General features: G+C 37.2%; 1 protein-coding gene across 1 annotated transcript; it reads right to left on the bottom strand.

The window, feature by feature from the left end:
• Positions 1 to 2082: 2082 nt before the first annotated feature.
• TMEM212 (transmembrane protein 212) lies at positions 2083 to 14645 on the bottom strand. The gene is made up of 4 exons (XM_063441043.1): positions 14421 to 14645; positions 8061 to 8120; positions 5728 to 6051; positions 2083 to 3167 (listed from the first exon to the last, which is right to left on the bottom strand). Exons 1-4 carry the CDS (start codon positions 14574 to 14576, stop codon positions 3147 to 3149), a joined length of 561 nt encoding a protein of 186 aa, XP_063297113.1. The 5' UTR covers positions 14577 to 14645; the 3' UTR covers positions 2083 to 3146.
• Positions 14646 to 15360: the final 715 nt, after the last annotated feature.

The following is a 15360-nucleotide window of genomic DNA, read 5'->3' as shown; positions in this document are numbered from 1 at the left end:
AAACAGAGCCAGCTAGATATCATATGCAAGATGAGACTTTATCAGTGATTTATAACAGATAGTGTTATCTTATCTTGTGTTGGTGCTCTCTAGTAATAACTACAAAGACTGCACACAGCTGAAAAGTCCAATTTCATCAGGTTCCTACCAAAAGACAACTCTTAGTCAGTGGTGTATTAACTGTGGGAGGGAGGCGGTCCGCCCAGTGTGCCACTCTCTTGGGGGGATGTCATTCAGCTGCGGAGTATCACAACATATTCATGTGAAGGAGGAGAAGAGTGGAGCCGTGCAACACTGCATCGTGGTCTGCCTTCACACTCTCAGTGCTTTGCCCTGAGCATTAGACATTGGATGCGAGTGGAGCCGCGGAGACAGTTCCTTTTTAGGGGCTGTATGTGGGAAGAGCAGGGATTTGTAAGGACTGGACAAGGGGTTTGTGGGAGGGAACAGGAAATGTTTACGGGCTGGACAGGCATTATGTGGGGGACCAGGGTTTTGTAGGGGCTGGACAGGGGGTATGTGGGGGGGGGGGAGCAGGGTTTGTAGGAGATGGCATGGTTTTGTGGGGGAGTGGCGGAGGTTTGTAGAGGGGGGCAGGGTTTTTCAGGGGAGCAGGGATTTGTATGGGGTGGCAGGGGTTTTGTGGGGGAGTGGCAGAGGTTTGTAGAGGGGGCAGGGTTTTTTGGGGGGAGCAGGGATTTGTATGGGGTGGCAGGGGTTTTGTCGGTGGAGCAAGGAATTATGGGGGCTGAACAGGGGTTTTGTGAGGCAACCAAGGGTTTGTAAAGAGGGGGGGGGGGGCAGGGTTTGTTAGAGAGGAGGCAGGGGTTTGTAAAGGGGGCAGGGGTTTTTTTGAGAAGAGGCAGGGGTTTGTAAAGGGGGCAGGGGTTTGTAGAGGCGGGAAGGTGTTTTTTTTTTAGAGAGGTGGGGCAGGTGTTTTGTAGAAGGGAGGGGGAGCAGCTGATTGTGAATGTCCCTAGGGAGGTATCAGTCTTAATTAGAACCAAATAAATAAAGGGTTTATACATATTTATTATATTCCTATTCTTAATGTATTTTTATTAAAATTTTAATATCAAAATACACGTAGGAAAATGATTTATGTATATTATAAATTCTTGAAAAAATAAAAAAACAATTGTGATGTCTCTTTACATTTTAAGGGGGGGGGTGTATTTTGAGAGAGGGGGGTATCAATCACAGGATCTGCCCCGGGTGCCAAATGCTCTAGGTACGCCCTTGCACTCAGTGGATATTTCATGTGACCACTGTTCTTTCCCAGATGCATTACTACATGTGCAATGCCCACAGCCACTTACCGAATGTCTTACATTCTTTTCAAACACTTTACTTGAATATACATTGTGATTTTATTTTATTTTATAAATTACATACAATATTTTTTGTCATCTACAGAAATTCAAATAAAGCTTTTAGTGAATTTTCCAAAGCATTGCCCATCTGCTAATTTTTAAGTTTTATTTTTTTTTTTCATTTTCATGACAATAATGTAATCATGATTCATATTCCAAACAATTTTTAAAATGAAAATGTATAAAAAAAAAAAAAAACACATAAAAAACAATCAATATCTTAAATCCTTACAGGAAAGTTTTTTTCAAACAACATCATATGAAACACGTTTTGGGGAGGTGGAGGGGAAGCATTGCATTAATATGATTTGGGTCCTCGATTGCTGGTGGATTCCAGCCACTGACCCTTGCATTCCATCCAGGATTAAAGATTAAAAGGATTAAACATGGGTTCAAATAGGTAGATCATGTTATCTGGCATGTGGGAGCACAGTGCTCTCATTCCAAGTCAATGTAATGACTCAGTTCTAGTGTAGACTAAGGGCACAAGTGTAGGATTGCACAAAGGATGTGCCAGTTGTGCCCAGACATATACCCTGCTGTAGGGCTCAGTCTACACATTGTCCAGATTTAAATCGCTACTTCCACTCGTACAGAAATGGGAAATACCTCATTATCCTGTCGAAGAGGAAAATTATTTTTTCAAGTTATTTTCTTTTTATTGATTTCAAATATAAAAAAATAAACAAATTACATAAAATTGCACAAGACATTGCTTAAAAATTATTTTTTCCATTAATGTAGTTACAATTCCTTAAAAAACATAGTTATACACGACATAAAAACAAAATAACATTTTGACAGAAGGATGCATGTAAGAGAGAGTGCTTGAAGGGGGAGAGGAGCCTGACATCATACCATGCCAAACCTTAATCTTAGTTCAGGGTTGTCAAAAACGTGGCTGCTCAGGGCTCTCAAAAAATGTCTAGGCATAAGTTTTGTAATAAATTCATAACTTTCCATGCAGACCTCAGATCTGTTTTTTTTTAATTCGGCCCTCGGACTACCTGGGGTTGGACAGCCCTATCTTAGTTAATAGTGTGTTTACCTGAATCTTTACTTCTCAGAACCTTTATTCATGCTGTAGGATTTTAGTCATCCACAGTGCAATTTATCTCTAATTTTTTTGTTGAATACCACTTTCTCCTATTAACTGGTGTAGTGTCTGGCTCCTAACAGTGAGACCAGTGAGGTACAGCCATCGTTTTATATATATTCAAATATTTAGATGCAATAAAAAAAAATATGTATTGAAAATTCCTTTTCAATTGACTTTATCTCATTGAAATTCAGGTGTAACAAAAAAAAACACTTCTAGTTTGAAGTTTAATTAATTCCCCAGAAGCGTCTTTGTTCTTCTCCAAATCATTTGCCAAAAAAGTTGGAGTGGGTTGCAATTCCACCAAATGTGCATAAAATGTGCATCCTTTGTGCCGCATCTCCAGCAATCAGAGGTTCAAAGAGGAAGCTTGCCATTTATTTTAGTAGATGATGTATATCACTAAAATAGAATGTTTTTGTTTTGTTCCACAAGTTTGTATTATGAGTATTCAGTTGGTAATATATATAAAATAGTTTAGCTAAGTGTTAGAGTGTGTGTGAATGAGTGTGTGTGTGTGTGTGTGTGTGTGTGTGTTCTTTTCTACCTGGGATAAAGTGGGACAAATTGTAATAGATATCCAATGTGGCAATCTTAAAGTATCCCCTATATACCAAACAAACAATTATATAATTTTTTTCATTCCGAGATAGACTCTTCCTCCAATCTCCAGTTCACCAAATACGTTTTTGTGTCTGTAAAAAACAAATACATACAAGTATTATTTTCTCTGAAATTCAAGTTCGTTGAATTCAAATAATTATTTACTGTATACAAACTATTCACCAAACACTGACTTTTGAGTTACCAGTCATGTTGCATAATTTAGGCCCAATAGCCAACTTCGAAAAAACATCCAAACCAGAAAAGTTGTTGATTTTATAAAGTTACGCACTTTTGGTCTTAAAGTCAGTTGTAAGAACTCTTCATTTCATTAATGAGATAATTTCCCTTTTCACCAAAGTACCTGCATTGCTCTGTTATTTAAAAGGAACAATCAAAACACATAAAGCATTGGGTTAAGTGCTTTATGTACCTGAAGTCTGTCGAATCTTTGGCAGTTTGTAAAAGTTGTTGATATCAATGGAAGTTGGCAGTTTTATAAACTTTGCCACATGACCTCCCCGGCTGTCAATCACAGAGCCTTGGAGATGTGCTTCCTCTTCTGTTAGAGCAGCACACCTGGATGTACTACTTCTCAATGAGTAGCACTACCGCTTATTGAGAAGCACTGGAAATCCACGATTTTGTACACTCACGGTCAAGGCTCCAGCACTGGGGCTTCTCAATGAGAATTATTTGATTTCAGTCTGTGCCAAAGATAAAGGGGAGGGCTTGCAAAGGCTTTAGACCTGCTTTTTTTCCCAAGCTATTTTTTCATATTTTTTTTAAAGAAAAAAAGTGAAATAAAAAACATGTATGTTTTCTTTGGGAGCAAGCTGACCAAAAGGTATTATATAAGGAGATCTTTTTTTTTTATTCATTCACTGTTGCCTTTTGCACAAGTAGTTAAATTTAAAATCAACATAAAAATTTTAGGTGTGTAAAAATAAAAATAAAAAAATGTAATGTAAGAAGCTACAATGGAAAATATCAAGAAGATAAGACGTCATTGTTCTGGCACAATAGCAGTATAGCAGGTGTTTATTTCACAGAAATTGTTTAGAAGTACATCCTATGATCTTTTCTAAAAGGACAGAAAGATCAGATATCAATGTGTCTTTGTTGCCAAACAAGTGCCATTGTGACATAAAATAAAGAAAACCATATTATTCCTGAATCTTTTATACTTATACAGTATATTGACAATGCACATATCCCAAAGTACAATATGATACAAAGCTCTTGCATGGCCAAATTCTCATGTAAATGAGTAACAATCAGATGTTTTGGTGCATTATGGCTTTAATTTACATCCCACCTGAATATAGTCTTAACTTGGTTCATAAATATTTAACTATTTAAAGTGACACTCCAGACCCTTTAAGCACTTTAAGCACTTGCTCTTTTTAGCATATTACAAAAGGTGCAGATTTCAATAGAAATTGGCAACTTTATTAATTAACCTTGCTACAGCCATTGGCTGTCAATCAGACAAGCAGTCGTGTTACTTCTCGATTTGTTTAGCTCAGTGGAGGCAGCAATTGCACAGAGCACCTGCCTTGCTAAGACTTCTCATTGAGCTGTATTGGGAAGTCTGTGATTGGACAGTCACAGAAAGTCTGGGCTGGGAAAGAAGGGGAGGGTTTGCAAAGGCAGCAGACAAAACAACTGCAGGTTTTTGAAGATGTACCTCCGATAATAAAAACAATGCACAATTAAACGCATGCATGTTTTGATTGCGGTATATATACTAAGGAGTGATTCATTTTTATTTGGGCATTGAAGTAGTGTCCCTATAGGGAGTAAATAATTGTACCAGAACTACAATTTTAGTGACTTTTTGTGTAGGCCCTATGATAGAGACATAAAGGCAGTATGGAAATTTATGCTACCGTATATTATTTTATAATGTTCTCCCCTTAAACATGGAAATCTGATCACTTTAATGAATTAATACAAAGTTGTACAGCATGGTATGGAAATTCTTAGGCTTTTTTTACATTAAAATCTCCTTAATTATCAAGTGCTCTAGCATGACAAATAATTGTAGCCCAAAATTACCAGAATGGACTTCAGTTTGACACCACTGCATACATTTAGGATATGTCTGGCTGTCACCTGCCTTGTGTATCTGGTAGAGCCCATCGTGGAATTTGCTAAGGTTTAGAATTTACCAAAAGAGCAAAATATCCTGTGTTGAGGGCTAAATACAGCCTGAGGTCAAATGTGGAGCTGTTTCTCCCCCTACTAAAACTGAACACAACAAGAACTAGCAACACTATAAACTGACTGCAAACAGATCTAAAGGCTTATTGTATTTATTTATTTTAAAAAAGTAAAGTGTAAGTGAACAGATAAAAAATAAATAAATAAATAAAAATTTTACACACCCACTTGTAGAGCAATGTACACAATTTATTTTGACAAATAACCCGTAACCAGTGCTTTATTTTTCTTGTTACAATCGACATTGTTCAATGGATGTGTCTTTTTTAAATATGTTTCTGATCAGTAGACATGTCTATTATAGTTGTGACCATAATGACATAATAGATGGTATGTGTTTGTTTTTTTAAATGTAAAAATCCCCATTTGTAGATCATTACCCACAACAATGTAATCACTGTCTAAAGCAATTTAACCAATACTTACATTAAAGGTTCCGGTTCTCACTTTTCTTGCCGAGAGTCTGATTACTAATGCCAAACACGAGCAGAATATGACCACACTTGAAATCACATCAATAATCTGTAGAATCAAATGGAACAGCTCGAAGGATTTTGGAATTTGACATATATTTACAAACTTGGTGTAAGGAAATGGAAATTTAATTGCGTAGCCAATGTAGTTGGTTGATGACATCCCAGCGAAAGTGTAATAGCAATATGGACCAATGAGGATGGATGCAATGGCCACCATCAGCTGTACTGGGCTCCCCATGATGCTTAGTAAACCCAATGTGAATGTGGCTTCCCACTAGAAGATAAACAAAAAGACCACATTAATTTATCTGGTCAGTTGTACAAATTCAATTACACCATTGTCATTATTGGATACTAATGGTTGTTTGCATGGTGGCTGGAAGTCTGGTTGTGAAATTAATTGAATATTTTGATCTAATAACATATTTACAGAGAAATGTGCAGCCAGAGGAATGCGTTCTAAGAAGTACACCACATTTTCAAACTCTGTTGTCTTAGCATCCTGCCTACCAGACACAAATCATATTAATCTCAATTTTAGTGTTAATTTGTTATAACTGTATAGCACACACACCACCAATGAAATCACAGCATTTTGTACATCAAATAATTAGTGGTGGTATCTATAGCGAACACTAGTCCCAGGTAATCTCTTTGTATTTGCTCCAGATTAGTGGATAAACCATTGAGATGAACCACAGGCTGAATCTAGAGCACATAGACACTATTTGTGACCGAAGTTTATATATAGGAACAAGCTCTAAATCTTGACTCTTTCTATGTTCCTAAAGACTCTCCTTTCCCTTGATGAATGGAAAGTAGTGTTTAATTTGTGGTGTTTTATAATTTCTTTGGTGACATTTATTCTGTTATTATAGAGTGTTGGAATACATATCTCTATTGCAATACTATGTAACAATTTCAAATAGTTTTAGGACAATGATATTGTTTGTAAAATTAATTTGTCAGATTTGCAGAAGAATGTTAATTTTCCATATCTTTGGCTGCTACATGCTCATTTTTAATTCGTAATGTTTGCAAGACCGGATTTCCCATTAGGCAGATTAAATTCATTATAATTGCTTTATCTGTCTTTTTTGGGGGTTGGTTTGTGCCTTAGAATTTTGTGCCTGCAGGCACCTGACATGTAGATCCGGAACTGAGTGCTTGAGCGGTTTTAAAGATTTTCCTATATAATATTTTTTTATACCTATTTTAAGCTACAGTCAATGTTATCCTTGATGCCACTAGAGAGTGCTCATTAGCACTTGTGACTAATATCACTTACTTATTTAGTTCACCATGAATGTTGTGTCAAACACACTCAAGATTTTTTTTAAAGATTTATATAAGTGATGAACAGGACCAGATAAATGTAGGTTGTTGGAGCAGAAGCTCCAAGCCCACACATTGAAACAAGCCTATGCTGCCTTTTATATTTATTTAGTTCTTCGTCTGCTATTTCTGCAAAGTGAATAGACAAGCCATGGTCATGGATGCCAGATATACAGAATAGTCAAAAGAAAGCTGGTTCAGGAACGGCAATAATAATCAATATCAAACTACACGTTGGGCAACAGAAACCACGACAGACATCTACTACTAGGAAGAGAGAAATATATGTAGGGTGAACTTAAACACTATTGGACAGCATCATCGCCGATCTTTGTGATCTGAGGAGGACGTCGAAGGACCTGATCCGGAGAACACTGTGCAACAACCAACATGGAAGAAGAAGAGCACACAATGCACTCCTGGGTAACGGAAGAAGATGCCCGGAGTCCGAGGCTACCACTGAGACTGAGAATGCCAAGCGGCAGCCAAAGATATGACAGCTATATAAGAAAAATTAAGGTTCCTCCTCAAAAAACTGATAACATTAGCAGATTATTTTGTATAGAACAAATACACAAGATTATGTTGTTTTATCTGCATACATGACACTAACTGACTGTTAAGTGTGCACAAGGCCAAGCATTTGAGCATATATGAGGTGAGTTAATATTCCACCTGTGTTTGAAGCAGAAAGCAAGGATTAAATCAGTTTTGCTCTGTTTTTAGCTGAAGTACAAAACACATTATAAAGCACTGATATAATTAGAAAACAGGAAAAAGTTATATTCTGGTCGTAGGGTAAAATTCTGATAAGGTGGCATTTTTAAACCAATGAAAGAAATAAAATATTGTCAGTGACTGCAGCCCAGAGACTGAATATCCTGTCCTAATTATCTTTGGCATGGTATCAATAGGTTCTTAGCAATGTAACATTCTGTGCTAACTTACCAGTGACCTTTGCGTCCATTCTCGATATGCCAAAAGTGACAGAATGCCAACTGAAAATGCCTGTGAACATAGATAGACATGGTCGAATTAAATAACAATATTCATTTCAGCATATAAATTATAAAATTTACTTTCTCAAAAGCCTTGTATGGTAATGCACACACATTATCTACCCCTACTGCCCAAAGACTATTGAAGGTTTTTTTATGGACTACTATGTAAAAAGATTCTATAAATGCCAGTTTGACGAACTACACTTTGCCACTGGCTGTTGGAGAGAGCTGCTTGCCAGCCTCTTGCCCTGTGATTATGGCCCCTGGGGTGTATTGCCATTTAAAAACTATCTGTACATATTGGATTTTAAAGCACTGCTTCTGCCCCTTGGACTTTTAACTGATTCAAGCATGTGGCGGCGGCCATCTTAAATTGTCCAGCAGTGTTTTGCCGTCGAGTGTATGGAACTTTTTTAGGCATGGGACCATGTGCATGGTGGGGCAAAAATAAGACTTTCAGGAAATTCCTGAAGCCCTAAACCGATCTGGGTGATTTTTGGATATGTTGTTCACCCATCAGGGGATGTGACATTTGTGGGGACATGTTGTATTTTGGGGTACTTTTTGGAGTTTGTAAAAATTAATTTTTCTTTCTGCTAAAGTTAATTGAGTTAGTCCATTGTCTTTGTTAATTGTATCACAGGCAGAGGGGAGGGTTTGTGTACAGTAACTGGGAGTGTTCAAGTGTAAAACTCTTTTTTTTTGTTTTTATTGGATTGTGCATGTCATGTCCTGTGCCCCACGAGGTCCACGTGGGAGGTAACCTTGTGGGGAAATACTGTATAAAAGAAGCAGCTGTACCATTAAACCTTCAGTTCTACTTGACCCTCAACTCGCAGCCTCGACTCGTGTTTGGAGGGGACAGCTATAATCACTACAGGGATTGCTATGCTCTTCATACTCCCTTGAATAATCACTAAGCACTTGTAAGAGCTTGTTCCTGTTCCTGCTTCGCTCTCTGAAGGAAGAGAGGTTCACCCACTGGAGCCTGGAGCCTTGTTGTAGGTCCAGGGTGGGTAGGAGACGGCAAGACCCCAACCAAGCTGCGGCAGTTTGTGAGGTCTGCGGTGCTTATGATGTCTGGTGCGGTGCTGATGGTCCTTGGTAAGCGCTAGGAGCATCCGTCTACAGTCAACCCTCAGCTAGCCTGGGGCAACCGTAACAGCCATCAATATAAATATGGAATACCGTACACACCTTATCACTTCACATTGTAAAGTTGTATCATACCATAATAGTGTACATATTGTTAATGCATCAAGATACGGAGAGGGGACAGGTTTCTGGGAAGTCTTAACATTAAAGTATTAAAAGTGGTTTAACAGTGAACAGATGGATGTTCCGATACTAAAACCACTTCATTGAAATGACAGTGCCTGCATTGTTCCTGTAATGTTATGGCTATATATAAGGATTGAAAGATTGACAAGAATCACATATTATACCAAAACAGTGAGCTTGTAGGTTAGACTACATAGCAGCACAACTGCTTATGTAATTCGTACAGAGAAGGTTTAGTAGTTGAGAGGGAAATGAGAGAGTTATGTTATGGAGAGAATGAGTTTCGAGAAGTGCGTAATAATGCAGTTTGAGACTAAGGAGAGGCTATTTGTGACATGATGCAAGAGGGAGAGATAAATCTGTGTCATTGTCAGGAACGTGTTACCATTGGTTGCAGAATGTATCAGAACTACAAGAAAATGTAGCAAGATGTATTATCAGGCCTAAGAATGCTTAAAGGGAAACTATAGTGCCAGGAAAACAAAGTTGTTTAAAGGGAATCTCCAGTGCCAGGAAAACAATCCGTTTTCCCTTTTTCACTACTTCCAAAGCTTTTCATGGCTGCACTATAGTTTTACTCTTGAAGGGGTACTATGTTTTTACTGTGCTAAAGCAGCTGTCCTGAATCTGACTCAACTCGAAAAGAACACTGAGCCAGCATTTGTGTATGTAGGCTTTAAAAATTGGAAAAAAGCTATTGAAAAGTTTAAAAAACATCAGAGTTGTTCTGCTCATACATATTCTATGAAGCAACTATTGCATCATAAAGATTCACAACCCATTAATGCTTAGATTTCACTACAAATTCAACAGCAACAGAATGATGCATGGCTGTGTCTCATCAAGATAGTACAAACAATAGCCCTGTTGGCAAAACAAGGTCTCCCTCTTCGTGGCCATGAAGACAATGATGGCAATTTTAAACAGTTTCTGCTTGCACGAGCAGATGATGTGTCTTATCTAAAAAATTGGATATCACACAAAGCAGAATACATGAGTCCCGACATTCAAAATGAGATTTTGAAGTTATTGTCTCACACCGTATTACGCCTTATTCGGAAACAGATTGGGAACAATGCCTTTGCAATTATTGTTGATGGCACACAAGATATGTCTGGTCAAGAACAAGAAAGTTTCTGTATCCGCTATGTTGATGAAGACTTGTACCCACATGAGGACTTTATAGGCTTATATCAAGTTGATGAAACAAGTGGATCTGCAATCGCACAGATTGTCAAGGATGCTTTATGCCGTAATGGGCTTTGTATGTCAATGTTGCGAGGGCAAACATATGATGGAGCTTCAAATATGGCTGGTAAATATCATGGTGCCCAGGCATTAATCAAGCAGGAACAACCACTTGCCATTTATGTCCATTGCGGTGCACATTGCACAACTTTAGTTATGCAGCCCGCAGCACATCAATGTCCAATAATGGAAGATGCACTTATGTGTGTGCAAGATCTTGGCAAACTCTTTGGGCAATCTATGAAATGCAGAAACACTTTTTCAGAAATTGTGCATCGTGAAGCTGAAGGGCCTATTAAAGTCTTGCATATTAAACCATTGTGCCCAACATGCTGGACTGTTAGAGTGAAGCCTGTGAAAAAAATTCTGGATAATTACCAGCTGATTTTGGAAACACTTGAAGAAATTGCAAATACCAGAAGTAGTGGAGATATAAATCCACGTGCACGTGGCCTACTACAACAGTTTAGGCAAGGGAAAACTCTACTAGGTCTTCAAATCTCTCTTAGCATCATGGAGATCTTAGAATGCCTGAATGTAGCCTTGCAAGGCAGAGAACAAACTATATCAGGACTTTTAGCAAGTGTACAACGGACCCATGATGCTATACAAAAGTTACGATGTGACACGTCCTTTGAAAGAGTTCTTGCTACCACTATTAATTTAGTGGAAAAATACCAGATAAAAGAGGTTACTGTACCAAGACAACCTAATATTCCTAAACGTCTTCAACATGGGCCAACTGAACAATTTCATGCAAAGACTGTGAAGGAATACTATTGTCCTCAGTATTTCCAAATAATGGATATTATATTGACACAGTTAATGCAGCGCTTTGACCAAGAGGGCTTACTTGTATATGAAAAACTGGAACATTATCTGTTAACAGGACAAGCTAGTGATGTTCTTCCCCAGTATCCAGAGATTGAATATCATCTTCTCTCTGCCCAGATAACCACCTTATCAAGTGTTTACAAGTACACCTCAGTCTCTGGGGTTGTAGACATTTTGCGAAAGATGCCTGCCAGAGAAAGATGCTTTTTCTCTCAAGTAGAACAAATTGTCAGAATCCTAATAACTATTCCTGCTTCTTCCTGTGAAGCTGAGAGAAGTTTTAGTGCACTGCGTAGATTAAAAACCTGGTTGAGGTCCACAATGACCCAGAAACGTTTGAACCATGTTGCTATATGCAACATCCATAGAGACATAATGGATAAACTAGACATCGAAGCCATAGCAAAGGAATTTGCAATGTGTTGTGATCGACGCAAAAAAAGTTTTTGGATTTTAAAAACTTGCGTTCTTTAGTGTGTGAGCTGGCAGTGGCAGGCACATATTTACAGGAACAGCTACCTTGCACCTAGTTAGCTGAAGTACGCTGCAGTGGTTGTGGTGCTTGGAGGGTCTCACTCTGTCTGCAGTTAGAAAATAGTTTCTATTTATATAGTTATAGTATTTAATTGTATTTATACAAGATCCTTTGAGCATATTGGGTCTATTTATATAGTTATAGTATTTAATTGTATTTATACAAGATCTTTTGTTTTGTTAAAATCAGGCAATAGTGCATTACATAAAGTATTATTACCACTAGTTTTAAGTGGAATAACTGAAATATATGCCAAACCTTTGGTTAATTTCTGTGACCTGATAAATAAAGAACTGTTCCTTTTGCATATTTTTTTGTTGTGAGATTTTTCACACACACACTTAAAATTTAACGTTATAAACAACTCCCAGTTTACTGAATAAGAATATACCCGGCGAGCAAGAATGCTGTCCCCCCCAGATTTTTGGGGGTTCCTACACCCATGCAATTTATCATTAAGATTTTTGGTCTGATAAAGGGGATCTTGTTAGATGTGTTTTATTGTAAATAAAAGTTACACTTTTAGTCATCTCTTTTTCCTTTTTCACTATTCACTCAGAAATAATCTCGTTGCTTTCTTTCCCGTACGTGTAATATTGGGGTTACCCAATTTTTCTCTTTGTTTCTTAGTGATTACTGAATCAACTCAACTTTTCTTCTCTTAATACAAGTTCAGCCTACGGTCTCAAATCTCAAATATCCCAAATGTAATCCAAAATGCTCCTGAAAAAATGTAGGCTAATTATGTAGAAAAAAGGTAGTTTCGAACTCAGCCACAATATTTCAACACAGGGTGCTACTGAGCATGGGTCAGCAAACCTCAAGGAATACGAATTAAAGAAAAAAAATCTCAGGCACTCACTGTGATTACTTCCAGGCATATTTATTGCAACGTTTCGCCCTAAAACCAGGTCTTTATCAAGCTGAGCTGGTTTCAGGTCGAAACGTTGCAATAAATCTGCCTGGAAGTAATCACAGTGAGTACCTGAGATTTTTTTCTTTAATATGTAGGCTAATTATGACACCTCAAAAATATATAACTACTTTAAATATTTACTTTGTTCAAAAATAAAAAAATACAATATTTGGTTTATTGCCATCCTGATGAAAGTCCATGTATTGGGGCTGAAACGTCGATATTTTTAAATGATATAGAATAAAAGTTATATTTTATTTTTACTATCATCAAGTCCTTGGAGTGTGGTCATTTTCAAATATATATATATATATATATATATATATATATATATATATATATATATATATATATATATATAAAAGAAACCAAGAGGGCTGCACTCACCTGAACATGCATACATTATAGGGTGCTGCTGGGGCCAAAATACACAAAACACAGAATCCAGCGCACTCGCTTATTCACTAAACAATGATTTCAAATCTTAGAGATTGTAATAGTTTTATTTAAAAACACCTCACCTAGGTAAAAAATGATGGGGGTTTAGTTACATTATATGATCATACATTGCATAAGCCTGCCAACTACGTCAAAGTACCCCATATTCGGCAGGTCCTATCCTAGTAGCAGCCTAATGCTTGCTCTTATGAGATTAATCCACTTACTTGGGAAATACTTCCTTACTGGGAATCTCTGCAAGCCAAGGCTAAATAGGGTCCTGGAATGAGGCACCTCTAAACAGGGAGGGGTACAAAACCAAGGAGTTGGCCTGGGACTCCCAAATATATAAAATAAACCAAGAGGGCTGCACTCACCTGAACATGCATACATTATATCTGTATTTTGTATATTTTGGCCCCAGCAGCACCCTATAATGTATGCATGTTCAGGTGAGTGCAGCCCTCTTCTGTATTTTGTGTGTATATATATATATATATGTAACAAGGGCTTGCACTCCTGGTTAAATTCTTAATGCCCGGTGCAGGTCTGGCAAAATCATATAAATATAGTAGAAAGGACTGCACTCCAAGGTCTTTGTGATAGTTTTCAAATAAAATTTTACTTTTATTTAATCCATATAAAAGTCAACTATATATATCAAATTATATAGAGTTTGTACCCATTTGAGTAAATCCACGAATGCAAAAACTAGATAATATTTAAATTATAGAGCTAATCACCTTATTTATTCAGTACATTTTGATGTATTTGCAAATATTTGTTACGTAATAGCATAAGTTAGGAAACCATATCATATTGCATGATCCATGGTTCTTTCTGACAATGTAAAGGCCGACTAGACTGTGTCAAATCTTAATCACTGCATTTCGCAAAACATTTTTGTTAAGCTATAACGAGTTCTTCTTTCACCCACAGAATCATTTCATACCCAATTATAAAACCAAATCAATTCGAAACATCTCTTGTTAAATACAGCAATTGTCTTCTATTACACACAAAATGAAATGTAGTATAATTTATCATATCCTTACCAGAATCCCATTCCAGATCGGACAAGCAATTTGAACGCTCCATCCAATAAACAGAGGTTGGTAGCTAAATGCCGGAAAAAATGCTATAACTCCTGAAACCATGCTTATTATGCCAAAAGCAATTAGAATTCCACCAGCACACTGATAGACGCTCATTATTTTCCATAAAGATACTTTTTTACGTTAAGACAGACTTGTAACAAGTGGTGTTTTCAAGGCACTGTCTGTAAACTCTTGTTCCTTAGAAACTGTAGTCAAGACACAAATCCATTGTTTACACATGTTAACCCAAGAAGCTGTTTGCTTTTAATTATTTCTGGAGAGAAAAGAGGTTGGCCAACAAATAATCTACTCCGAGGCTGTAGAAGATAGCAAAGCAATTTCCTCTGAATAACATTCTATTGTCTTTATGTTGGTTACCTGTAGATTCCTTTGGAAAGGAATTTGCCTTTACCATATTACATCATTTCTAAAGGAAAACATGTCAAGAATGTATTCACGCTGGGTAAATAAGGCCTGAGTCTAAACCATTCCAACTTTCAACTAAACGTTCAACTTAAAGTTTCTAAACACGAAAAATGGAAATTAAAGTCCATCTGTATCGTACTTGTGGAATTTAAAACAGATGTGTATATGTGAGACGGATCTTCATTCATTTCGCCGAATGCCTATCTCCTGATATGATTTTTTCGGATCAAAAAGAAAATGTATTTCTGTGGGCAAAGCAATGCCGAGGGAACAAACTGCACTATACGTATGGAACAGTAATTACTACATTTGCATTTGGTCAAAAGTTTAGCGGCATTACATTCAGGATTGATGGTTAAGGTATGAATTCCGAGTAAGTTTCACATTTTAGGCAGCAAAATTATCCAAGTGAGATTTGTTTAAATTCAGCTATTTTGACCTAAAACTTGAAAAGCTGCTTTCTTCACAACAG

Source organism: Pelobates fuscus, chromosome 2 (genome assembly GCF_036172605.1).
Source record: "Pelobates fuscus isolate aPelFus1 chromosome 2, aPelFus1.pri, whole genome shotgun sequence".
NCBI lineage: Eukaryota > Metazoa > Chordata > Amphibia > Anura > Pelobatidae > Pelobates > Pelobates fuscus.
Note: the sequence above shows the minus strand (reverse complement) of the source record. Positions and strands in the feature narration are given on the sequence as shown.